This window comes from Podarcis bocagei (assembly GCF_964188305.1).
Source record: "Podarcis bocagei genome assembly, chromosome: 6".
Taxonomy (NCBI): Eukaryota; Metazoa; Chordata; class Lepidosauria; order Squamata; family Lacertidae; genus Podarcis; species Podarcis bocagei.
In genome coordinates, this window is record NC_138130.1 from 51541742 (window position 1) to 51566977 (window position 25236).

At 41.7% G+C, this 25236-nt stretch overlaps 2 protein-coding genes and 1 long non-coding RNA gene across 5 annotated transcripts in view; 1 reads left to right on the top strand and 2 right to left on the bottom strand.

Moving 5' to 3' along the window:
* Nucleotides 1–1595, bottom strand: part of UMODL1 (uromodulin like 1) — a 38333-nt gene extending 36738 nt beyond the window's left edge. Inside the window, exon 1 of the mRNA XM_081199135.1 lies at nucleotides 910–1595. Coding sequence (XP_081055261.1) covers nucleotides 910–1021 — 112 coding nt within the window. The 5' untranslated portion in view covers nucleotides 1022–1595. The remainder of the gene's footprint in view (nucleotides 1–909) is intronic.
* A 6782-nt stretch (nucleotides 1596–8377) lies between these two features.
* Nucleotides 8378–23653, top strand: ZBTB21 (zinc finger and BTB domain containing 21). Of its 3 annotated transcripts, none has more exons than XM_081199126.1 (4): nucleotides 8378–8497; nucleotides 9357–9419; nucleotides 12392–12508; nucleotides 16010–23653. In XM_081199126.1, exon 4 carries the CDS (start codon nucleotides 16023–16025, stop codon nucleotides 19179–19181), a length of 3159 nt encoding a protein of 1052 aa, XP_081055252.1. In that variant the 5' UTR covers nucleotides 8378–8497; nucleotides 9357–9419; nucleotides 12392–12508; nucleotides 16010–16022; the 3' UTR covers nucleotides 19182–23653. The 3 variants fall into 3 exon arrangements, with proteins under 3 accessions (XP_081055252.1, XP_081055251.1, XP_081055253.1); XM_081199125.1 differs by having other exon boundaries at nucleotides 8384–8608; XM_081199127.1 differs by lacking the exon at nucleotides 8378–8497 and adding an exon at nucleotides 8655–8972.
* On the bottom strand, nucleotides 12497–16003 carry LOC308589728. The gene is made up of 2 exons (XR_014009457.1): nucleotides 14889–16003; nucleotides 12497–13335 (listed from the first exon to the last, which is right to left on the bottom strand). It is a non-coding gene; the product is annotated as an uncharacterized lncRNA (long non-coding RNA).
* Nucleotides 23654–25236: the final 1583 nt, after the last annotated feature.

A 25236-nucleotide genomic window follows, 5' to 3' on the forward strand; every position in this document is an offset into this window, starting at 1 on the left:
AAGTTTTTAAGGTATCTGAAGAAGTGTGCATGCACACAAAAGCTTATATCCAGAACAAACGTAGTTGGTCTCTAAGATGCTATTGGACAATTTTAAAAAATTTTTTTACTGGTTTTAATTCATTCAGAATGCAGCTGTCTGCAAAAGCTTTCAGCTTTTAAGGATACACTTTTAGAATAGCAAATATTTCTAATTATTCAGAAATCATAGCCCAGCCTAGATGATAAGGGTCGATAAGAAATTAAACCAGTGTTTAAATATTGATCTGACTACAGTGGTAACAGAAGAGCTACACAGTCTTATTGTTCCTATCCACTGATTAGGCTAAACAGCATGGTGATCCCATGAAGACCGTATTCTGGGTCCTTTCATGGTTCTGACCCATCAACCAACTGTTTTAAAAACAAAGGTCAGCACACACATTTGCAGGCACAACATCCTTCACTCCCATCCATCACATCTCTTGTTGAAAGCCTCTCCACAACTGATCTAGCCACTCTTGCTTACTAAGCTAACCTCACCACCACCCCAGTCGAGAATGGGATCACAGGATTCCAGAGCTAGAAACAGAACTGAAAAACGTCCACATCCACAAATTCTCAGAGAATTCTGCAAAGGCAGGTTCTCTGGTCTATAGTTTACATAGCATAATGACCCTGGTTCGCATCTTTTTTAAAGTGCTTCATGATAAAAAGCTGCTTCACTTGCCACCCAGAATCCTATATCCAAAAAACACCAAGCACTAAATCCATAATTGCCAATGAGCTAGGATGAATCACAAGAGTTGTCCTGAAAATAAAGGGTCCTCGAGGTAAAAGTAGATTTTTGAAGAGCAATGTTCAGTGCCGCGTCCAAATTAAAAATAAATGTGAAACTACGTAGGTATCAGTAAAGTGTTTTGCTACTTGCCTGTAAAGGTGTTAACTGTTCTCTGCCCTGTAGTGGTACACAGAATGAAGACGGACACAGCAAGGATCCTAGACACTGAATTAAAGGTCCTCATCGTTTTTTGAAATATCATTGTTCCCAGGGAACAAAATAGCAGTTGGTTTTACATCCAGATTTTAGGAAATAAAGCAGAAATGTCCTCGTTTTTCTCCTTAGTGTACAGGTAAAGTGATTGGCCTCAGAACAAAGAGAGAATCTAGGCAGTACCTTGCCTGTGGAGGTTCATTAACGCTTTCCCCACGGAATGCTTGCATCTCAATTACTAATCCTGGTCCTCAGCAACCTGATGTAGTCGCTTGCAGAATAACACCCTGATTAAACCTCACTTATTTGTAGCCAGCTTTCACGGAAGTCGACTGGTCTTAAAAACAAGTACATGAGTATAGCATGGGGTGGGGGTCAGCAGGATTAGAGGGTAGCTCCAACCCCTTGTGAGAGAAGCAGTGGAAGCTGGGGTGTAGTTTAGATTGAACTGGGCAGAGGGAAGAGACTTCTTTAGGGGAGAACAGGAGTAGTTAAGAGTCAGAGGGTGAAACCACCATCATGTTTCATCATGGGGAACCTGTGTGCCGTTGAGGGCCCCACTCCTTTAGGAGGGAGGTAATCTCGGGGGGGGGTGCATGTTGGCAGAACCAATCCCTTCTCTCTCTCTCTCTCTCTCTCTCTCTCTCTCTCTCTCTCTCTCTCTGTGTGTGTGTGTGTGTGTGTGTGTGTGTGTGTGTCTCAATCTCCTAGTCTCTCTCTGTGCCACCTCCTTTGTTCTAATCTGCTCCCTGAGATTAGGGGAGAGTGGAATGAGCAAGGGAAGAATGCATGGCTCTGAAACATGCTGCGAATGTCTTTCTGGATAAAAGCACAAAAAGAAAGATCACCTCAACAGTATCATCTGAATTACAGCTCAAAAATAGCACACTGTGTATGATTAAATGGAAAAGAGGACTTTTAGGAGAGCTGTTTGAAGTTAGACCTGGTAGGACATGAAGGTTGTGTGCCAATAAGATGAGAACTCCTGTTATGGACAGGAGTTCATATGCAGCACCAGTCCCTGTTTGGTTTTCTTAGCCTTATCTACCTTTCATTTTAACTTCTACAGCATGCACATGAGTTTTCTTGGGAACAAAGTATTTTGGTTTTCCTTGTAAGATTAGTCCTATTTGCAGCATTATATGCATGTTCAAATTCTGTGCTGCAAGTGTTCTCAATCAAAAGATAAATGAATTTGATTAAGAAATGTTTCCATTTACCTTTAAGAGGAGCTTTCATATCCCCTGAGGATGTGATTCCCCCCTGGCTACGGTTACTATAGTGAATTTTTCAGTGCCGTGGAAACAAGTCAAAAGAGGTTTTCAGTGAAGGACTCAAAATAGATTTGCCAGCCATTTTGGACAACAGAAAATATTTTCAACACCCTTTTGCATAATTTGTCAGATGGGGGATTTTCCTACCCTTTGGGGCATTTTTTACTTCTTGGATATGGTTGGTAGTCTTTTACTTTTGTCTTAATTTTCTAAAAATCTGTTACATTCTGCTCAATTCACACCTCAGATTCCTTATCATGATACCCAAAATAAATGAACCTTTCCTTCCATTCCCTAAATTCAATTGTCCCAACCATTTCTATTTTCTTCCCTCTGCTTCATTTCTTTATGTACACTTATTTGAATACAAAGTAAAATGAAATTCATCCCTAAAGCAGCTTCTTGTTTTTGGTTGTGTGGTTTGTTACTGACCACTATTTGCTGGTAACACTAACTGTAAAAAACAAAACTAAACTTGAAGATACAAAGTTGTAAGCGTTGGTTGCTTTGTTTTATATTTGCACCACTCTCTGGACAAACCTACCTCTCTGATCTCCTCTAGACCATCCTGATTGGAATTACTGAGGATTAAGACAGACCCAATATGGCTTGCAGGTGTCAGATCCCTGGCTGCACACCTACCCACCCACCCCCACCAGAAAAGGAAAAATAAAAGCCATTTGGAAGTACCCAGAGTAGCAGGGAATAATACTTTTTCTTCTTGAAGTAAAAGGTGGTGTAAGGTGGATTTGTTGTACTAAAACTGAAATGTTGATACTAAAATAACATGAACTTGTCCATTCAATTAAATGATATCAGCTGGTGAAGAACTGAATATTGCTGTTCATTATCCTGTTCTGTTGTGCTGTAGGAGACTACAGAATGTAAAAGAAAAGAATGCTCTGAAATGAGCAGTATTAATGGACAACCCATTCAGAATCTGCACTCAGACCAAAAACAATACGGCAAACTCATTCTTATTTCATGTATCCTGCTTGTGCCATCTCACTCCATCACAGAACCTCCCTCCTGGAAGCCAGTAGCTGGGTTCTAAGGCATTATCACACCCCACCACTGCCCACTGTCCAACAGTCTTAAGAAGATGGGACATCCCTAGTTCAGGTACCCAAATATTTTTTTTTTCATCAGTGAGTTTGAACTGCGCTGTCATATTACCCCTAACTAGCTCCAAATGTGTTAGGCAGATTCTATCATTATGAAGCAAATAGATGGAGAAGGATGAGTTCATCTGTTTTGGAAGAGCAATTGTCTGTGCCTTGTTATCTAGCCTGCATCCTTAACACATGGCCCATAACTGCATAAGTTCATTAAGCTGATCTGAAAATAATTTTGGGTATGTGTAAAGACAGCACAGCTACCATCTTAAGGATATTTATCTGCATATCTCCTCACTTCTAAAAACTATTACACCCATCCTAATAAGTTATAAGCCTTGTTTTAAACAAAACTCTCTTATTTGCTAGTTCTTATCAGCGGCGTAGCGTGAGTTGTCAGCACCCGGGGCAACGCAAGTAATTTGCGCCCCCTAACCCGGGGCAAGGCAAGTAATTTGCGCCCCCCAACCCCTAACCTGCAAGTTGCCGCTGGCGCTGCCGCGCAAACAACGCTGCTTGCCCGGAGGAGGATGGAGGCAGAAGCAGCCGCCGCCTGTGGCTGGGCCGAGGGGATGGCGGCGGCGGCAGGGTGCAGAGGCTGCCCGTGCCCGGCCAGGCGTCGGTGGCGGCGTCGGCGCTGCTGCAGCGGCTGCTCCTCCTGCGAGCAGTGAGCGGAGCGCAGCCACAGCGACGGCGGGGGGCGCGCGCGCTAGGGCGCAAGGCTGGCGGTGGCGGCAGGGAGCCCGGCGGAGGAAGGAACTTGTCCCTTCCCTCTGGACTCGCGCCCCCCCCAGATGTTGCGCCCGGTGCGGTCGGCACCCCTGGCACCCCCCACGCTACGCCACTGGTTCTTATCAATATCCAAAGTTTGTTTGTAGTATAATTGCTGGACTATGATGTACATGTGTTTGGCAGGGAGGGCGGGATGTATGGATAACTGGGGATAGTGAGAAGCAGTGGAAATGTAAATTAAGGGAAGCATCTGTAATGTTGGACACTGAGAAGACATGACCTTCTCTAAATGACCTTGCATCTTCTTCTGCGCATGTAACTCAAGGCTCTGACTTTAACAAGCCATAACCTGCACAGCTCCCATAGCACCTTATTAACTTGTTTATCCTTTCCATAACTTTTGCATTCAAGTAAAACATGTTACATAATGATTATAAAAACAAAATCAAACATATATGTGCTTTCAAATCAGTATACTTATAAAGTGTCCATTTACTGACAAACTGGAACGTGTCCAGAGGAGGGCAACCAAAATGGTCAAAGGCCTGGAAACGATGCCTTATGAGGAACGGCTAAGGGAGCTGGGCATGTTTAGCCTGGAGAAGAGGAGGTTAAGGGGTGATATGATAGCCATGTTCAAATATATAAAAGGATGTCACATAGAGGAGGGAGAAAGGTTGTTTTCTGCTGCTCCAGAGAAGCGGACACGGAGCAATGGATCCAAACTACAAGAAAGAAGATTCCACCTAAACATTAGGAAGAACTTCCTGACAGTAAGAGCTGTTCGACAGTGGAATTTGCTGCCAAGGAGTGTGGTGGAGTCTCCTACTTTGGAGGTCTTTAAGCAGAGGCTTGACAACCATATGTCAGGAGTGCTCTGATGGTGTTTCCTGCTTGGCAGGGGGTTGGACTCGATGGCCCTTGTGGTCTCTTCCAACTCTATGATTCTATGATTCTACTATGGGGTTTTTTATATCTGTAAAAAAAAAAAAACACCAGTATTTTTTAGTTTTATACATATAAATACCCAAAGGCAGTGTGACACCAACAACTGAATTTGGAATAGTTTTATTTTTCTCATGTGGGTGATTCACTTGCAAAGAGCTAATGTTTTAACATTCTATGAGCAGAGAGAATGCTAGAATAAAATCTTTATCCATGATATGCTAGCTTTCTACTCGCAGGGAGCGGTTTCGGGTTTTTTACATTTTGAGGACACACACAAAATAAGCCTAAGGTTTTCTCTTTAAAGCCTTCTGAATGTTATATGCACAAACCTTTTACACACTACAATCAAGAGAAATGGTGTTCCATTACTATACTGCAAGTCCTGCCAAGAAACCTAATCCCTAAAGCCTTGTTAACAGGAAAATAACAGCTGTACATAACTACTATACTAATGAAGAAAAAATGTTTACAATTACCATTTTCATTGACTTTTTTCAGGGTGTGTGTTTGACTTCTCTACACCTATGGTATGAACACTGTTTTAAAAAAAATAAAATGGAATTTTTGCTTTGAAATTTTAGAATCTGTACCTCAGGAGGGTTTTGATAGTTCAGTATACTACAAAAAATAAACATAAACCAAAGGAAGTTTGGTAGACCTTACTCAGCAGTTCTACTGAATTCAACATTAAGCATTTTCAGATTGTACAGCAAATCCTGTTTGAATCAACAGGATTGTATATGTCCAGATCAATTTTACTTCAATAAAATTGCAACATAGCTAATTTTCTTTAGATTTCATCCATCTCTGAAATACTCTGCCATAATTCTATGCACATCTACCCAGATGTCCACCAAGTTAATGTGTTACAGATGGAAGACAGTATCTAAGTCTCAGTTTGTTTTTAGTATTTTGTAATGGCTAAACAATAAAAAATAAATGTAATATGTAAACAACTGTAATTACATTATTGTGCTTTTGGCTTGTGGTGTGTGTGTGTGAGTGAGTGAGAGAGTGTCCTCCCAGGTGGTGTTTAACTGCCTTCCAGTACAGTAGCTAGGCTAGTGAGAACAAGTGGTTAAGGTTTTTTAAAAAATGTTTTTATTAAAAGTTTTTCATGGGTAACAAAAGAACATACAGAAAACGAAGGGCTGGAACTCCCCATAAATGCCCCTTTTCTCTTATACTGGCAATGGCACCCACAGGATAGGTACAGGAACTGTTTCAGCGAGTTCCCCTTGTTATAGTCTGAGACGTTATTGTAATAGGCAGTATGGGGTTGACAGGGTGGGAAGTGGGAAGAGAGAGAGCCAGAAAAATCTAGCCTCTAGGTTAGATCACCACAACACATTATATGTGAGAATGTCTGGAGACAGTTCAGAAACGTCAGCTGGCGCAGAATTTAGTGGCTGGTGCAGAATTGCTCACAGGGGCAATACAGTTTGAGCAAATGACGTCAATCATAGCCCAACCACACTGATTCCCAATTAGTTTCCGGAGCCAGTTCAAAGTGCTGGTTTTGACCTATAAAGCCTTAAATGGCTCAGGACAGCAATACTTCGAGGATCGCTTCCCCCTATGAACCAACCTGGACTCGGTGACCATCACCTGAGGCCCTTCTTCATGTGCCTCCTCTACAAGAGGTCCAGAGGGCACCAATACAAGAACGGGCCTTTTTTGCAGTGACTCCATGCTTGTGGAATGCTCTCTCCAGGCAGGACTGCCTGGTGCCATCATTTGTCTTCAGGCGCCAGGCAAAAACTTTATAAGTTGGCCTTAAACTATGTGTAGCCTTTAGAAGTGGGTGGGATTCTTTTAATGTATTTCTCTTTCCTCTTGGTTTTAATATATAGTAATCCCACAATTTATGCACATTTAATTTGTGCTCATCTAGCTTTACAAGCATGGTAATAAATAAATAAAATGGTGGTGGAAAGGGGTCAGGATTCTGGAGAAAATGACTTTGGCAATCCCACCCCAGAACATAACCCGCAGCTAAGTTATCATAGAATTGTAGACCTGGAAGGAACCATGAGGGTCATCTAGTCAATCCCCTGCAATGCAGGAATCTTTTGTCCAATCTTCAGATTAAGAGTCTAATGCTCTACCTACGACGCTATTCCTTTCCTTAGGTTGCAGGCTTACTGTATCTATGTGGGGTTTATTGTCTGTTTGTTTGTTTGGTTGTAAGTTACTTTGGATGACAAACTTAATGAATATAACTTATACAAACCTATTGAATAAAATAAAATAAAATAAAACTTATACAGAGAATGCACCGAATCAAGATTCCCTGGTAACAAGGACAGCTACAGAAACCGAAAACCAAAACTCAACTAAGTTGCATTGTCTTTTTGCAGTTCTCACAAATCATGGGAGAGCAGCATAAATTCTTCCTCATGCATGCTAAAAGCATGTTTGCGCTTGTCCTCTGCCAGTTATTTTCAGTGTGCTTTTTTCAATAAACAAATAAAATTCAAAGGCGCAATCCAGCTGCTCAGTAGGCTAGTGATTCGCATTAGATACGAGGCACGGAAAGGCCTCGCCTGTGTAAACTCCCTGAAAATAAACTTGGCGCTGAATCAGAGCCTCGTTTCCCTCTGCATTTGCGGATGGGAAGGGGAACCTCGCCTTGATCAGCAGCAGGGCTGCAAGACTGAAACGCGCTCAGCAGGGGCGCCGGCCGCTTTGAAGACCCAGCTCGCACTACGAAGTCTTTGACTCCAGGAGGACGAAAAGAGATGCCACTTATTATTGGCGCTTGCCAAGGCACAAGTGGCATTTTATTAAGAAAACAAAGACTGCTGGAAAGATATTTATTCCCCACCCCTTCCTTCCTTCCTTCCTTCTTTCTTCAGAACTCACACAGGCAGCAAGTTTCCACCCGGGAGTTTTTATTTGGCAGAGGCGCGTGTGGCGTATCCTGCCGCGGGAAGTGCTTACTAAGGGGAATCCACAGAGGAAAGACTCCCTTCCTCATTCTTTAAAAAAGGGGGGGACGCCTTGGGTCGGCTTCATGTCCCTCAGGCCTCCTCCTCCTCCTTCCTTCCTCTTCAGCGACCTGCTGAGTTCCCGCCGCCCTTAGCAACGACCAGCGCCGCCCGCTCCCCTACTTGGCAGGGAGCGCTCGCTGGCTGTGGGGAGGAGAAACATCGCCCGCAATTGCTATGACACCCCATTAAACACAAACACGCTCCACCGCCATTTCGGGCAATTTATGTTCTCCTGCCGCCGCCGCCCCCCCCCCCCGCCGTCCCCGCCTGGCGCTGACCAATCGGAATGTTGCGCACGTGACGAGCGTTCACTGCGATGACCTCATCCCTGGTGTGGGATGACGTCAAATTCAAGATGGATGGAATCACGGCGGTGGCGGCAGCGCGCGCGGGTGAATCGTAAAAGGAAACGGCCGGAGAGTGGGGGGGCAGGAAGGGGGGAGCCTGTCCAGCGGCGGAGAAGGTGAGTAGCGGGCCCCAGTTCCTGCCTGCTCAAGGCGGGTCTCCCCCCACCCTGCACAAAGGCGTGGGTTTCCCCATGCACAAAGGCGTCTTTTCCTGACGTAACTCTGAGGTATGTTTTCCCCCCCTCCACCGTGTAAGGGCTGCGGTCCCTGAGCTCGCATTTGCGCCTGCGCAGGTTACAAAACGGGTTCCCACCCCTTTGCGGCGCATGCGTTGATCCCAGCAGCCTCGCTCATGGTACGGAATACGCATGCCCTTGTATTCCTCTGGGTGTCTAATACGCATGTCAGTTGCCAGCTCTCGGTGCATGGTTACTTCTTTTCACTGCGCCTGTGCGTTGCCCATACGGACACAGTTGACCGCACACCCGCTATGCTCGGGGTAGTCCCTGTGGGTGGGGTGAAAGAGGGCTCTGTGAGCGTGCGCAGGAAAATGGGTGTGGTGGGCTGTTGAGCCTTATGATGTCATTCTGGGTAAGGAGTAGGGGGGGAGTTGCTCTCTGCAGAAGGAAAGGGGTGCTAATGTGCCCTCTCATAAGTGCTTTACACTTCTTGAGATGCTAGCATTTGGAGATGGAGGTTCAAGCACAAATAGAATCTGCACCCTGTGACATACATTCCCCCAAACCAACATACACGTGGGTTGGTTCTAGCTATGCAGGAGGATTCTGGGGAGCGCTTTGGTCATAATAGCCAGATATTATTTTGCTTTTGTTTTATCACTTGCTGACCCCCCTTAATGAAAATAGTTATGGGCTTGAACTTACACTGGTACCTAAAAAACTATGAATTTAGGTTTGTCCTTGTTGGTCTAGGTTACTGTTGCTTTGTTAACTCCCCGATTTTTGTATTTTACAGTACAATCTTATGCATGTCAACTATAAAGTATGCCCCATAGACTTCAAATGGGCTTACTCCCAGGTAAGTTAGTATGGAATTGAAGCCTTACTATAATATGGTGATGATTTTTTATTGTTATTTTTTAAATCAGAAATGTGCTTTATTGTCATGTGATTGATTCAGATAAAATAGCATTATCTCATCATTGCTTTGTAGCCAAAAAGTAAAAGGAGAGAGAAATGAGAAATCATAGCACAAAGGCATATATGTACAAATAAATAATCTATTAAGATTATTGATAAGTTATTAATGGATAGCTGACAGAGAGTGGAAGAATATGTGGAGATAAATTCTTTAAAAATGGTGAGTAGAATCGAAAATGAGATAAAATAAACCAGAACATCTAAAATGGAGAGTCTCCAAATGAAAGAGCTGTTTAATGATCAAATCACTGTGACTGAGTTATAAAGGTAAATATTATCTTCAGTTTTCTCATTCCATTCACATGAAAAAGTCCAGTGCTCTCATGTTGATCTGTGTCTTCTCTTCTTAGATGTGCATTTTAATGCATGTTATTACTTGTCATTTATTTTCCAACCAGACTTTTAACTGAACACATGCTTTGATCTTCTCGTTTTTTGCAATGTAAATTCTGGCAAGAGCTAGGAGAGTTACAGTTGCTTCAAAATCAATTAGTCTCACTTCAGATTTCAGGTACCAAAGAGGAGAAGATTTTATGGTGCATATATATCTTGGGGCAGGGGGAGGGGACTTTTGTCGTTTAAAGTTAGGCTATAAATGTGATAAAGAAATACAGTGTGGTGCTATCAAATACCATTGCCTGCTGAAATCAACTCAACCATACTGATGCCAAATCCAGCCACACAGACCAACAAGAACTAACTGGAGATCCAGCTAGGTCAGCTATAGAATCTGCTACTTCAATCCCAGAACTGTTTTCATCACAAGGTGCCAGCCCTGGGATACACAAAAATAAAGTGCATCTGGCCATGTCCTATGTGCTGCCTAGCCATCTTTTGAATAACTACAACCAGCCCATACAAATAAAGCATTCTGTTTAGATTTAATTTCAGTAGGCCCAAGCAGATGCGCCAGAATGTCTTCATGTGGAACATGAGTTTTGTGATACATCTAGCAAATGTATGTCCCAATATGATACAATGGTATCTAGTCATCTAAGTGAAAACTGATTGTGTATACAAATAAAACAACCCCATAACACACAAAGTAACACAAAAGAGTCTGAGTAATACCGGGTTTCTGCTCATTGCAGAAGCAGATAAGAAAATAACAAAGCCATCAATTTCAGCCAATATCCTGCCTAAAATGGTATGAACAAGATGATGAAATTCAAGTAAATGAGATGGGCAGGTTTTCCTGGATAAAGTTGCTTTATATGTAGGTGCCACAACTGAAAAGGCCCTGCCGCTTATGCTCAGCCATCACACTTCAAGGCAATGGGGGCATTTGCTGAAGTTTTTCTGACAATGGGCCAAGTAAAGGGGAAGAAGCATGTGTTAATAAAAATGGACCACTTCTGTTCTGCCCCCTTCCCACTTCAGTCACACAAGGGCACAAAGTTAAAACAATCCAAAATCCTAGTGAAACAAAAGTGCTGGTGGAGTACAGTTGTTCCTTTCCCAGCATGCTTTGCCATTTCACTGGGAAGGCAGTCATGGAGAAGAAACCCTTGGTGTGAATTTCTTGGCCACACCACAGGAAAGTGAATCCCCAACTCAGAGTGACCATCCTGTGCTCCCAAGGTGAGGCAGAAGGCATCCTTGGGCATCAAAGTCAGACATCACCTAATGTGGCTATAATAGACCTCCAAGTGAGGGCCACCAAGTGTTACCCTCTGAAGTCCTGCCTGTGTCAAAGACAGGGTTGTGAAAAGCTAAAATGAAGATTGATGACAAGACTATTACCCCCCCCCCCTTAAAAAAAACTTTGCCTCTGTTGTGCTTGAGTAATGAAGATGCTTTCTCCATGCTCTTCTCTAATACTTGAAGTGAACTAAGCTGGGGAAAGCAGTTGAGAGATGTGAAGTTCGGGTGGGGTGGGTTTTTCCTCGCAAAGTGTTCAGTTGTATGCGCTGGGCTTAATTACATGTGCTTTAGGCTTAGTAGGAGATGAGAACTAAAGTGGTACTCCAAAAATATTGACGGAAGATGGTTTTAAGGAACCTTTGAAGGAAGAGAGAAGTTGCATCATGAAGGTGTTCTGTATGAGCATTCTTGACATAAGGAGTGGAAGGGAGAAAGAGCACAGTTGTTTAAGTGAGCAGGAAACCTTTAAATAGCTGGCAGGGTGGAATGAAGGCCACGGGTAGTGATATATCAAGATACAGTAGTGGAGATAGCAAAGGTGAGGGTGAGGTGTTTTTACGCAAATGGACAAGAAACCAGTGCAGGTGTTTATGCGGGATGTCACATACTGTAGGCTGAACAGCAACATTGGTAAACAGGTCTTGCTTCAGTACCCAGCATGGTCAACTAAATTTTGGGCCTCACCAGCTCCAGGAAACCCACTTGGGCTGTTGTTGACCACTTTAAAAATGTTTTTTTAAAACAAAACAAAACAAATGGATGGCCCTGTGCTGTACAGAAGTGGTGGTAAAAAGATACAGCCAGTGCTACAGTGATCATCTTTTTCCAGTACCTCTGTACACCTGGGCAAGTGCTTGATAACTCTGAGGTAGAACTATGGGGCACACCTTGCTCAGGGGCCTCCTCTCGCTCCTGACACTGCTAAGCAGGGGGAAAGAAAACAAAGCCAAAATCTGACTTGTAATATAAGAACATGGGCAGAATGAGTGGGAGCAAAAGTTTGTTCATGGCTGGCTACTTGTGGACGTTTGAAGGAAACAAACCACAGGCCCATGTGTTCGCACATTGTGACATGACAGGCTTTGGCTTGGGCTTGTTTCTTCCCCTGTGCAGCGCAGTAATGGAGGAGGAGCAAAGCACCTGATAATGTGAAACTTTCACACACTGATTAATTTTTTTTCAAGCAAGCTGTTTTATCTCCCCCAGATCATCTGAGATGCAGACCTGAAAGTAACTGCAAATTAAGGAAGAAATTGAATCCTGAATCTTTCTGTTGTTTTTGAGCATATTCTAAATTCAAGAAGAGAGAAGGAAGGTCATATGGTATGTTTTATTTTTAAATTACATTTGTTTTAAGATTACACTTTTTGAGAAATTTCATTGTGTTTAGAGAGCATACCTGTTGGTGGGACAGGGGGACACTGCTGGAATGGGAGTCCTGCTAGACATACCTTGCAAGTTAGAAGTGAAGGAGAAGGAACAGTTTCTGTTCTTCTGTCTTTTCTGGGCATTCCCTCCTTCCTTCACTCTCCATTTTGGAACTGTTTCCTTCCCACTGTTTCCACTGGGAGGGAAATCACTTAGGTGAGCTCCAGGGCTGGCATATGTTTTCCCTGGTTTGGGGAGTAGTGTGTCCAAGGGCTGGGGGTGCTATGGGTCTTTTAGATCCATGCCCCAGCATGGCCCTTTTGTGACTCTTCTCATGTTGGAAGTCCATTGTCAATGAGGCAAGAGCCATGGAGGTTTTTCTGTCAAGCGGGTGCTACCCAAGGTTGGACCTTCCCCTCTGGGGTCAAATCTCTCTCTCCACCCTTGCAGTGGGAGGTCTGAAACACTCTATGGCCCCTGAGGTGCTTTCCCAAAGGACATAGCATTGGAGGATAATAGTAAAATTAGCTGAAGAAAAGCTAGCCTATTTTGGATGCAAGGCTAAACTATAGCTAAGCAGAGGGAACCTGCAGTTTGTGTTGCTAGGCTACATCTCTAATCATTTACAGCCATTGGCCACAGGTTTCCACTGCTGAATTATATAAATAAGAACTGTTCCTAAAGTTTTCTTCACTTCTTTTCTGCTGCATAACTCATGATACATATAGGTGTTCAACCCTCCTTCTCTTGACACAGCCTTGTACACTTGAGTCAACCTTGTTCTAACACACAATCCTATACATGTTTATTTGAAGGAAAGTTCCCTCTGAATTCAGTGAGACTTAACTTATCAGTCCACTATCTTACAGAACAGTAACCTTTCTCTCTCTCTCTCTCTTTTTTAAGAAGAATCCTCTTGGGTTTTCTTGCTTGGGCTGCAACAAAATTATAATATGATTGCCTATATAATTGTTTGCATAATTCATTTTCATTGGCCTGGCCTGGCATGCGCATATATATATATATATATATATAAAAAATTTACAGCTTTTTTAGAAGAGTTGTTCATGTAATCCTTACGACAGTTGTTTCATGAGGCTGTCGGTAAAAAAAAATAGCCAAGGGGAATTTATCTTTTTAAAGATAAAATTAGCAAAATCCTCCATAAACACAATATCAAAACAGCCTTTTGCACCAACCAAAAAATAGCCAATATCCTCAGAAACCCAAAAGATAAAATCCAGTTAGAAAACCAAGGGGTCTATGAAATACCCTGCAAAGTCTGCCCAGCCACGTACATTGGACAAACAAACAGACGAATAAATGCACGTATCGCAGAACACAAGAATGCCGTCAAAAAAGAAGAAAAAACTTCCTCTCTTTACCAACACATGAAAGAAACAGGACACGAAATTAATTTTTCAGATTCCAAATTGCTCTTTAACATGGAACACCACCACAAGAGAATAATCATGGAAGCCATCGAGATAGAGAAACACCCTCACAACATGAACAAGCGTGACGATACGTCCCGCCTGCCAGACATCTGGAAAATAGCCCTCCCCACAAAAACCGACACCAGAACCAGAGGCACACAGAACGCCATCTCCAATCAACCACACCAGACCCAAACCCAGACCCTCTCCACAGATAAATTACAGACACCATCCAGTAGCCAAACCATAGTGGCACCTCCGGATGCTGCACCCCCCTGCAATCCCTACACAGATCTGGCTGGCACAGGGCACAAAACCACAGCTCGCCCCTATACACGAAGCCAAGCCAGAGCACAACTAAGTGCAGTACAGCCATCTTCTCAGAAAAAACTCTTCACTAGCTCAAGAGGTCAAGACACGAAAGCTTTAGCAACTAATCCACACCTAATGACCCTCCTAAGTGGTACTCAGAATATCACTCAAGAAATCACTCAAGATATCCCTCAAGTAATTAATGAACAAAAGAAGAAAAGACACACTAACCTGGGAACTTCCTCTCTGCCCAGAACGTTGGAGGCTATACACCACACCCCCTCAACAGTATTTATAGGAACTCAAACACTGAGATCCTGCTCTGTTCCAGTAACAAGAAGCCGAAAGCACCAGCCTGAAGATGACGAGTGAGACCTCGTCGAAACGTCGCCTAGACACCCCAACTCTTACACGGGAAGACACCCGAAGACACCAAAACCTGCATATATATATATATATATATAAAATTTACAGCTTTTTTAGAAGAGTTGTTCATGTAATCCTTACGACAGTTGTTTCATGAGGCTGTCGGTAAAAAAAAATAAAGGATGGAACAATACTTGCCTTAAGCTATACATGTAAGATACAAAAGGCTCAGTTTCCCAAACATTGGGCTTGAGCCAGACTAGGTTAGTTGCGCTTGATTACCATTGAAAGCAATGGGATTTAAGTCATATTGATTACAATTTGAACAGACTAATTTAGTATCGATCCAAGCCAGCCTGCACATGTATACAGTGGGATTGAAACTATACAGCACAATCCATGTTTACTTAGTGATAAGTCCTGCTGTGTTGACTAGATCTTTCTCCTTAGTAAGTATATTTCGAACTGTGCCCTAAATATTTGTTTAGAAATTCATGGGGGTTCCCCCCCCCAAATCTGACTTTTAAGTATTTGCATGCAGTTTGCTTTCATATATTGGGTTATTTTTTGTTACAGAACAGGAGGGAATACCTAAACACATTTTTTGAATTCTGCTAGCTAATGTATGTAGTAATCACTACATTGGGGTGCCTTTTTTAAAGATAAGTTAGCTTCCATATGCCTAGAATCATATCTGGTTGTTGTTGTTTGCATTTATGAATTGCCACTGATGAGGCATCTTGGAGTGATTTGCAGTACAATAAAACATATATAAAACAGTTTAAACAATTGCATATATAAAAACAACTATATAAAAAACAGTTAAAAATGGCAGCAAATATATGAAACCAATTACTGTGCACTAGGCTAGGCCTGTTGTAGTGGCTTACTGTGGGAGGAATTCAACTTGCGCTCTTCTGTTCATTCTGTGTGTGCAAGCATTCATTGCTGCAAGACGGAAAATCCCCCCCTCCTCCTTCCTCATGTTGTTCTGGGGGTTTACCTGGCTTTCCAGCGTGGATTTGGGAAGAGAAATGTCCACACAGCACTAAAGGGAGCCATTGTGATGGCTTTTGTTAACACACCAGGTTAGTTGAATCAGGGCCGATGTATTCAATGTATTGCTGTTTTAACTCCCATGGTGTATTAGGCATATCATCTTCCCTCTGTCTCCAAAGGAAAACAGATTACTATTTATATATTGACTTTTCAGCCTGTTACTGGAGAAGAATCCTGTACTTTTACAGCTTTCTTTCTTCCTTCCTTCCTTCCTTCCTTCCTTTTTTTGTTTCTTGTAAATGTACCTAAACGCTATTGGTTTTATTTTTTTCTTGTCTTCCAGGTATACCTAAATCATGGAGGGACTCTTGCATTATATAAATCCAGCACATGCTATTTCTCTCCTAAGTGCTTTAAATGAGGAACGACTAAAAGGGCAACTTTGTGATGTTGTTCTTATAGTGGGAGACCAAAAATTTCGAGCTCATAAAAATGTTCTGGCTGCCAGCAGTGAATATTTTCAGTCTCTGTTCACTAAAAAAGAAAATGAGTCTCAATCAGTGTTTCAGCTTGACTTTTGCGAACCAGATACATTTGACAATGTATTAAACTACATTTACTCATCATCCTTGTTTGTTGAGAAAAGCAGCCTTGCTGGTGTGCAAGAAGTGGGCTACAGTCTTGGGATTTCCTTTCTTACTAACATTGTTTCCAAAAGTCCTCAAATTCCATTGCCTGCATGTCCTATTAAGAAAATATTTTTCCAAGAGGATGATGAAAGCAGTTCCCAGAAAAGAAGTGTCATAGTTTGTCAGAGCAAAAATGAAGCACAGGGGGAAAATGTTGGTCAAACCTCACATGATGTAAGCCATAATTCTAAGTCCTCGTCCTCAGTTGCTGTCAAACCTAAGCGGCCACAATCTACACAGCCAACTGAGTTTCTACATAGCTTATCGCAAAATGAAAGGAGATGGCTGAAAGACAGTTCTTTAAGATACTCCAAGTCCCACGAACATTCTTCAGCTACAGCAGATGATCAAAGCAGAACTAAAAGGAATGCAGTATTGTCACAGAAAACATCTGTAGAGGAAGAAGTGGGAGCAGATGAAGCAGGAGGAAGTGATCAGTTCCTAAGAGGAAAGGCAGCAGAAGTACCTTTGAAGAGACCTTGTCCACCAGTCTTATCCTTACGTAGCTCATCTGAATCCACATTTTTGTTGAGAGAGACCGGAAAAGGAGCTGGTCCAGGGGAAGACAGGAATTTGCTATACTATTCAAAGCTAGGATTAGTGATCCCATCTAAGGTATCTGGTCCTGCGAACCAAAGTATTGACAGGAGTGGGCCGCTTGTAAAAAGTCTCCTTCGAAGGTCATTGTCCATGGATAGTCAAGTTCCTGTTTATTCGCCTTCTGTTGACTTCAAGTTTTCTCAAGGAACTTCAGCGGTGAACAACGCACAAGGGAGAATGTTAAATGTAATGTCACAAAAGCCATCTGTGAAAGAGTCTTCAGGAGAGGCAGCTCCTGATGACAAGACACATGTAATGTACCCCCATCGCCTTAGGTCCTTTAGTGCCTCCCAGTCTGGAGACAGGGAGGTCGCTTCACCTCTTAGAGAAATACGGATTAAAACAGAGCCTAGCAGTCCACTTTCAGAGCCTTCTGAAATAATAAGAATTACTGTTGGGGATGCTTCATCATCTTCCAATAATATCAGTGCTTTTGAAACAGAAGATGATCATAAGGATCTCAGTAGACTCCCAGCTAAAAGGAGGTTTCAAGCAGACAGAAGGCTACCACTCAAAAAAATCAAAGTGGATGAACATGCTTCCCCTGGGTCTGAGGACAATTTTGAGGAAAACTCAAATCCTACACCCCGTGATGCTGATTTCCCAGATTCTGACATTAGCAAAGACGAATATAGTGAGCTGGAAGAAACAAAGCCTAACAAAAAGTTTAAGTGCAAACATTGCCTTAAGATATTCAGGTCAACAGCAGGCCTTCATCGTCATGTCAATATGTACCACAACCCTGAAAAACCCTATTCTTGTGATATTTGTGATAAGAGATTTCATACAAACTTCAAAGTTTGGACGCATTGCCAGACACAGCATGGAATTGTGAAGAACCCTTCACCTGCTTCCAGTTCCCACGCTATCTTGGATGAAAAGTTCCAAAGGAAATTAATTGATATAGTGAGGGAGCGAGAGATTAAAAAGGCCCTGATCGTCAAGCTAAGGCGTGGCAAGCAAGGTTTTCAGGGGCAGGCTGGTTCACAAGCACAGCAAGTCATCAAAAGAAACCTGAGGTCGAGAACCAGAGGAGCCTACATATGTACCTACTGTGGGAAGGCATATCGCTTCCTCTCACAGTTCAAGCAGCATATAAAAATGCATCCAGGGGAAAAAGCAGTTGGAGGAAATAAGCCACTTAAGCCCAAAGAGGAACCTCGCGTCGAAAGCCCAGTAGAAAACAAAAAAGTTTACCAGTGCCGCCTTTGTCATGCTAACCTTCCCTCTCTTATTGAACAGGGGAATCATGAGCGGCTCTGCCGGAATGCAACCGTCTGCCCATACTGCAGCCTCCGTTTTTCTTCTCTAAACCTGAAGCATGACCACGAAATGGCATGCGAATACAAGAAGCTCACCTGCCTAGAATGTATGCGCACTTTCAAATCCTCTTTCAGTATTTGGCGTCACCAGGTTGAGGTTCACAATCAAAATACCATGGCTCCGACAGAGAACCTGTCTCTGCCGCTCGTGGAACACAACGGCGAAGTGAGCGGCACTTCCAGGCTGCATTCTCAGCTGGAGCCGAACAAGACGAACAGCTTCGTTGCAGCCAAAGAAGACAGCGTGTTCAGCGACTCCTCCGAGCAGATTAATTTTGACTCGGAAGATTCCTCATGCCTCCCCGAAGATCTGAGTGTCTCCAAGCAGTTTAAAATCCAAATCAAAGAAGAGCCTGCAGATGATTTAGAAGAGGAGGTCTCTGAAGGCAACCAGGAACACAAGGAAACCGTCTCCAATAAAGACACTGGCTTGTGGCCTTGTGAAAAATGTGGGAAAATCTTTACGGTGCACAAGCAGCTAGAGCGCCACCAGGAGCTTTTGTGTTCTGTGAAGCCCTTCATTTGCCATGTGTGCAACAAGGCCTTCCGCACCAATTTCCGCCTGTGGAGTCACTTCCAGTCCCACATGGCACAAGCTACAGAGGAGCCTGTGCGAAAAGAACCTGAGATTTATGCACCAGCTAATTCTCCGTCGCCCCCACCTTTGCCTCCTCCCCCACCCCTTCCCAAAATACAACCTTTGGAACCCGATAGCCCTACGGGGTTGTCAGAAACTCCTTCAGTTACTGAGAAATTATTTGTCCCTCAGGAATCGGACACACTCTTTTACCACGCTCCACCACTTTCAGCGATCACTTTCAAAAGACAGTATATGTGCAAACTCTGCCATAGGACATTCAAAACTGCATTTAGTCTTTGGAGTCATGAACAGACACACAATTAAAAGAAGAAGGCATAAAGAATGCCTACAAGGGATTTTTAAGATTTAATTTCCCTGATGTTTCTGAAGTTACAGCATTTGAAATGAAGTTTTTATATATATATATATAAAGGGACAAGAACCCTCAGCAATTAAATTTGACATTTGTGGTGCAGCTTTGGATGTGGAGATGAAGGTAAACTCAATTTATTGTTAGTAAATTGCTCACATTTTAAGGCATTGTGGTCTAGGATCTCCTACTTAATGAATAATTGCATTCATTTAAATCTGGTTACTTCATCCTGTGATCTTGGTATATATGGATTTATATAAAAAGGCAACAGCAAGTTAAAAGAGTTTAGAATAATGCAAATCCTGAAAAATGTTTATTGTTTTCACAGAGATTAATTCTCTCATGGGCGCCATAGAAATATTACTCATTCATTTGATGTTAAGGGAAGAAATTGAGAATTTTGCTGTGTTGACCTTGATCTTATTGAACGTTAGCAATAACAAATAAAACCTCGTTTGAGTTAACTTTACCCTTATTGAAAACTGATTAACATGGCGTTTTTTGGTTACTGGAATTTTCTGTATGGATATTGTGCAAGATACGATACAATTAAATGTTAGCAATATGTGAATATTTGGATTTTTATATATAAAGTAGCAGCCAGCCTGCTTCCAGCCATTTTTAAAGCATTTTTGAAGGAAGAGTGTCAAAATGAAGATGCTTTATTTGGGCCTCAGAGGCCGATATTCTATAGATATTTTGGTAACTAGACAATGTGCTAAGCAACTGCCAACTGATATCCTAATGCAAACTATATTACTGTTTTAAATACAAAACAGCATTGAGTTGATGTCAAAAATTAAGTTGTGCTTTGTTTCTTCTGATTTGTATTGGTGTGGATGTGTTTTATTACAGTGGAATGTATGACTATGCTAGTTCTGAAAAGGAGAAGCAAATGCAATTTTTTTGGTGGTGAGCTCTGCTGAGAATACAAGAAAGTTTTTTTGGGGGGGGAGTTCAGATGTAAATATTTACATATGTATAAGTGAATAAAATAAAAACACAGAACCTCTATTAAATATAAATAGTTTGGAAAGGAAAATGCAGTACCACAAATGTATTTCACAAATAACGAGCAGAATGTTTCTCTTACCCTGTATCATACTTTGAGTATCTTTTTGTTTTGTACTTAAATAAAAAAAAGATTGTTTAAAGCATATGAAGTACAATCCAATGCTCACTTAGGCATGCTTAAGGCCTATGGGTTGTATTCAACGCTGTTGTTCCACTTGTACAGCAGACTTCCACTTGTGTAATATAATGTCCCCCATTCACCTGCAGACCCCTCAAAATCTGCTCCAGAGGCTCGGGGGACCATCCAGAGTAGATTTTGGGGGAGTAACAGGGGGATAGTAAAGTTTTATTGTGCAAGCGGAATTCTGTCACACAGCGTTTGATAGGACTCATTGATTTTTGTAGGTCTAATCATGCAGTAGATGGTGACATGCAGTCATACTTACTGTGTTAAGAGCATGTAAATTCCACTTCATCCAGTGCAATTTACACACACCTATTTATAGGACAGGGGTAGCCATATACCTTTTCCAAAGATCCATGTGTGCTTAGATAATATGCACAAATTCTTGTACACATTAGGGTTCTCATTCATTGACTTCACCTGTTGAAATAAAGGGAGAAACCATTGGGTAGGCAAGTTCTGTGTGCACTTTGGTACTCATGCAGTTGGAAAAGACTACTGGAGTTGTAGCAGGGCACTTGCTCTCAAATGGCAGAGTAGCATCATTAATATAGATATCTGCCAGGAAGCTCTTATGGTTTGGTTTCCTACTCAGGAATCGACATTTAAAACTAATGAATTGCTAGTTGCATTTTAAACTTGATCTAAGGTATGGATGCTGTAGTTGAATTACTTAGCTTTTCGATTATGGGAAAAGACAGTAAACTTTGGTGTTCAGCACCGAGTAATTATGAGATTCATTAAAAGGAGTGAGAACTTGGTTCTTGAGTTCGTGTGGAGCGGGAGTAATAACTGGCACCCCATTTTTAAATGAATTTATTTTTAAGGAATTCTGTTGATATCAATAGAATCAACCTCCATGCCAGTCCAGAAAGAACAACAACATAGCACATTTCCTAAAACTTACTACATATTTGGAAATTAGTCCCATTAAGAAGCAATTTTGATCTATTTAATGCCATTAATGTGAAATATGGTTGGGTTGTTTTTTGTTACTTGTTTTCTGAAGAATAGTGTATTAGAAGCTGCTTTTGAAGCCCAGCTATATATTAAAAGCAGCTTCTGATGAAGCATGGGGAACTGCTCTTCAGAAATGCAAATAAAATAGCTCATTACCTGTGTGGATCTTCCATGGTTCCATTTTAAAATCCAACAGGGTGTGAGGCATACAAAACCTGGATCTTTCTTTCCTAATCTTTAAGATTTTGCATATCTTTCAAGTAGAATAAGAACATCAAGTGATGAAAGCATGAGACTTAATTTCAGAGGTGTGGGTTCGGGCCCCATGTTGGGTAAAAGATTCCTGCACTGCTGGGGGTTGGACGAGATGATTATCTGGGTCCCTTTCAGCTCTGCAATTCTGTGATTCTGTGCAGTGTAACAGAATTCTAAAAGTGGAAGCGAGGCCTGTTACTAGCAAGACCTTTTCTCTTTGTGCTATAAGCAAATATTTGTATCAAAACTTTGCTTATTCCATACTTAAAAGGTATTTAGGGCAGTTCGCTCAGGGCTTTTCTCACACATTCCAGCATTCCTTACCCATATCTGTGTGTAGCACATAAATACCTTCTGCAGAAATAGCAGTAGAACCTTTTCCAACTGCTGTGACAAGAGAAACCTATGCTAGTTGCATCTTTTCTCCTTTAGTTTACACGTTGCATGTCTCCATATGTGTATCTGCCTAAGGATGGTCATGACTACTCATATGTAGACGGGAATGGAAAGTGCAACTCAACCTACCTACAGTTTTTCCATTGGTTTTATACACAAAACACTATGCGGTCAATTTCATTCATCAGAACTTCACTGATGTTAGTTATAGAACTTGCATTAATTTCAATGGATTGGAGTCAATATCATCCTTTCTAGATACCAGTATTTTATTCTAGCAGGGCTCCTGTGCCTTTAAGCAACTATGGGGCAGACATTTCCCCCAGCTTTGACTCCATACTGGGAATAGCTTCACCTATAGAATTTCTTCTTACAAGCCCTGCCAAAACCAGGTTGCCCCACCTCAGTCCTAGAAAAGGGAAATATGCCTTCATAGCAGTGCTTTGTTAACTGAATCCTCAAGCATCTAGAAAAGGGAAGTACCGGTACTATGCCTGTCTAATGGTGCTTCACTAACTTAATCCTCAAGCAGAAACTTCAACAGGAGTTCTGCTATATTACTATTTGGGTTACAATAAGGTAATAAAACCTAAATAACTAGGATTTTAAAGACTACAATATGCTTTCTAAGAAATGGGGCTTTTTCTTAAAAAATAATACTAAGGATTTTTCTTAGTTTCTAATGTTAGGTCTGTTTTTGTTACCTTTTTCACATCAGTTCTTGTTTATTAACTCTTTAAAAAAACAACCCTGCCTCTCAGAATATTTTTTTGGGTACGTTTATAGACAGAGATTTTCCCTCTAGGTTTTTAATCCAATACTTTAAAGAGCTGTAAGAGTGTTTATTTTGCTGGACATGGAATAAATATACTTCTGCTTAAAGATTAATATATGTTTTAAAAGTTATAAATTATGGAATATGTTGCTTATTATATACCTTAAATATTCAAGGAATATATTTAGTTTGACCATAATAAAAATAAAATGAAAACTATTGATTCGTTATTTATCATGTTTAATTCTGCAGTGCTGTAATGAAATACTAAAATAGTCTCATTCTACACAAGAAAAGGCTTTGGCCTTTTGTTTGAGTATATATTTTTATCAAATAAAGTTCACAATCTCTCAAACTGAGGGATTTGAGGTATTAACATGAGAAAAATTTGCAGATTTTAAATACATATTACAATACTTATTTAGGTCTGTTGCTAAAATGGACAAAATTCAGCCCTGTTCCAAATAATCACTTGAATGAGAATTTAATGTCAACATGTTCAGAAGTAGCCCTTGAAATTAAAGTAATTTCAGACTTGTGTAATAAGAGTATTCCTCCAGAAAAGCTTAATCAACATCTGGAAATGGACATTTAATTATGAAAGCACCAATACTTGAAAAAGTGTTTTTGGTTTTAAGCAAGTGCTTTGCTGAATTCTATCTACAAATAAAAATATCCAAATGGTAATAACTGTGGAAAAACTTCATGGAAGTATTTCTCTAAAAAGGCTACATTTTTTTAGCTATTTAAACATACTAAGGAAATGTAGCATTACTTTCCCGTCTACCTTTGTTGGATTTTTCTGTATGGAAAGGAAGGGTTATGAAGACAATTTTTTTTGATAAATGGATCCTTGAATTATTCCCCCCCCCCCAAAAAGCAACTATTGATGGCTCACTTAGAATAGCCACACTTAGGTCAATGGGATAATTTCAGAGAATTATATCTGGGTGTCACCCTTGTGATTATATATTGGGATACTTTATTTACTCTCCTATATTTACTAGGGGGGACGCAGGTGGCACTGTGAGTTTAACCACAGAGCCTAGGACTTGCCGATCAGAAGGTCGGCAGTTTGAATCCCTGCGACAGGGTGAGCTCCCGTTGCTCCTGCCCACCTAGCAGTTCGAAAGCACGTCAAAGTGCAAGTAGATAAATAGGTACCGCTCTGGTGGGAAGGTAAACGGCATTTCCGTGCACTGCTCTGGTTTGCCAGAAGCGGCTTAGTCATGCTGGCCACATGACCCGGAAGCTCCCTTGGCCAGTAAAGCGAGATGAGCACCGCAACCCCAGAGTCGGTAACGGCTGGACCTAATGGTCAGGGGTCCCTTTACCTTTTATTTACTAGGGCAGTGCACATGATCTTTCCAGATCCCAAACCAAATTCAAGTTGAACTGGGATGCAGCTGGATTGGATTGAGGCAGCCCCAGGTCAGGTCAGGTCCACCTGGAATGATCTGGGAGTGTCAAGGGCGGCAGTCTAGCAGCAAGACCAGGGGCAGATGTGCAGGCAACCTGCATGTGTTATTCTCCCCCCACGCGAAGACCATGCTTAATCAGGGTTTTTAGACCTAATAAAATGCTGTGTACAGACCTGGATTGGTAGGGGCCCAGATCAGAGTTGGTTCAATCCCAGGTCAGATCAGGGCTGCTCCAAAGCAAATATTTATCTCTCTCGCATTACACAGCTTTCCAAATTATTGTAGTAATTCCTGGATTCAGAAGTGGGATATCCAAATAAATTGCATTTAGCAACATGGTCAAAACTCTGAACCCAGCAACTTTGATTCCAAACTAGTTCCATGTATTGATTTAGACCACAACTTCAATGAAATTGTTTCAGACAGTTTTTCTGTAACTTTAGCACCATGTCTGTATCCTGACTTGAGGGTTAGAGCAGGCATAGGCAAACTCAGCCCTCCAGATGTTTTGGAACTACAACTCCCATCATCCCTGACCACTGGTCCTGTTAGCTAGGGATCATGGGAGTTGTAGTCCCAAAACATCTGGAGGGCCGAGTTTGCCTATGCCTGGGTTAGAGACACAAAAGATTGTTTTTTTAAGAGCTGAAAGTGATTCTCCCACAGTTATGTTTGATTCAGGAGATCTTTTGGGTTTCTAAAATTACAAACCTTTCAAACCTGTTTATCAGCGCCATAGGAAGGCGTATATCATCATAGGTAACAAAGCCTTTACCATGTTTCTCTGGAAGTGTGTTTTTATATCTTCTTCAACCCTAACCCATTGTCATTAGCAGCTGGTATGTGCCTATAGTCCTCTGTAACATTGTTTACATTTTCTTGCCTATTAGGGTAAAATAAACGTACATTTCTTTTTCCTACAGTGGTAACTAGTTCATCAGTACTGAAACCTTGTATAGAGCTGAACCTTACTGTAATAGTCTGGGCTGTAGTGTCATATA

Excerpts from the sequence above, each read along its gene's own strand:
- ZBTB21 (XM_081199126.1), top strand. The coding sequence starts at position 16,023 with ATGGAGGGACTCTTGCATTATATAAATCCAGCACATGCTATTTCTCTC.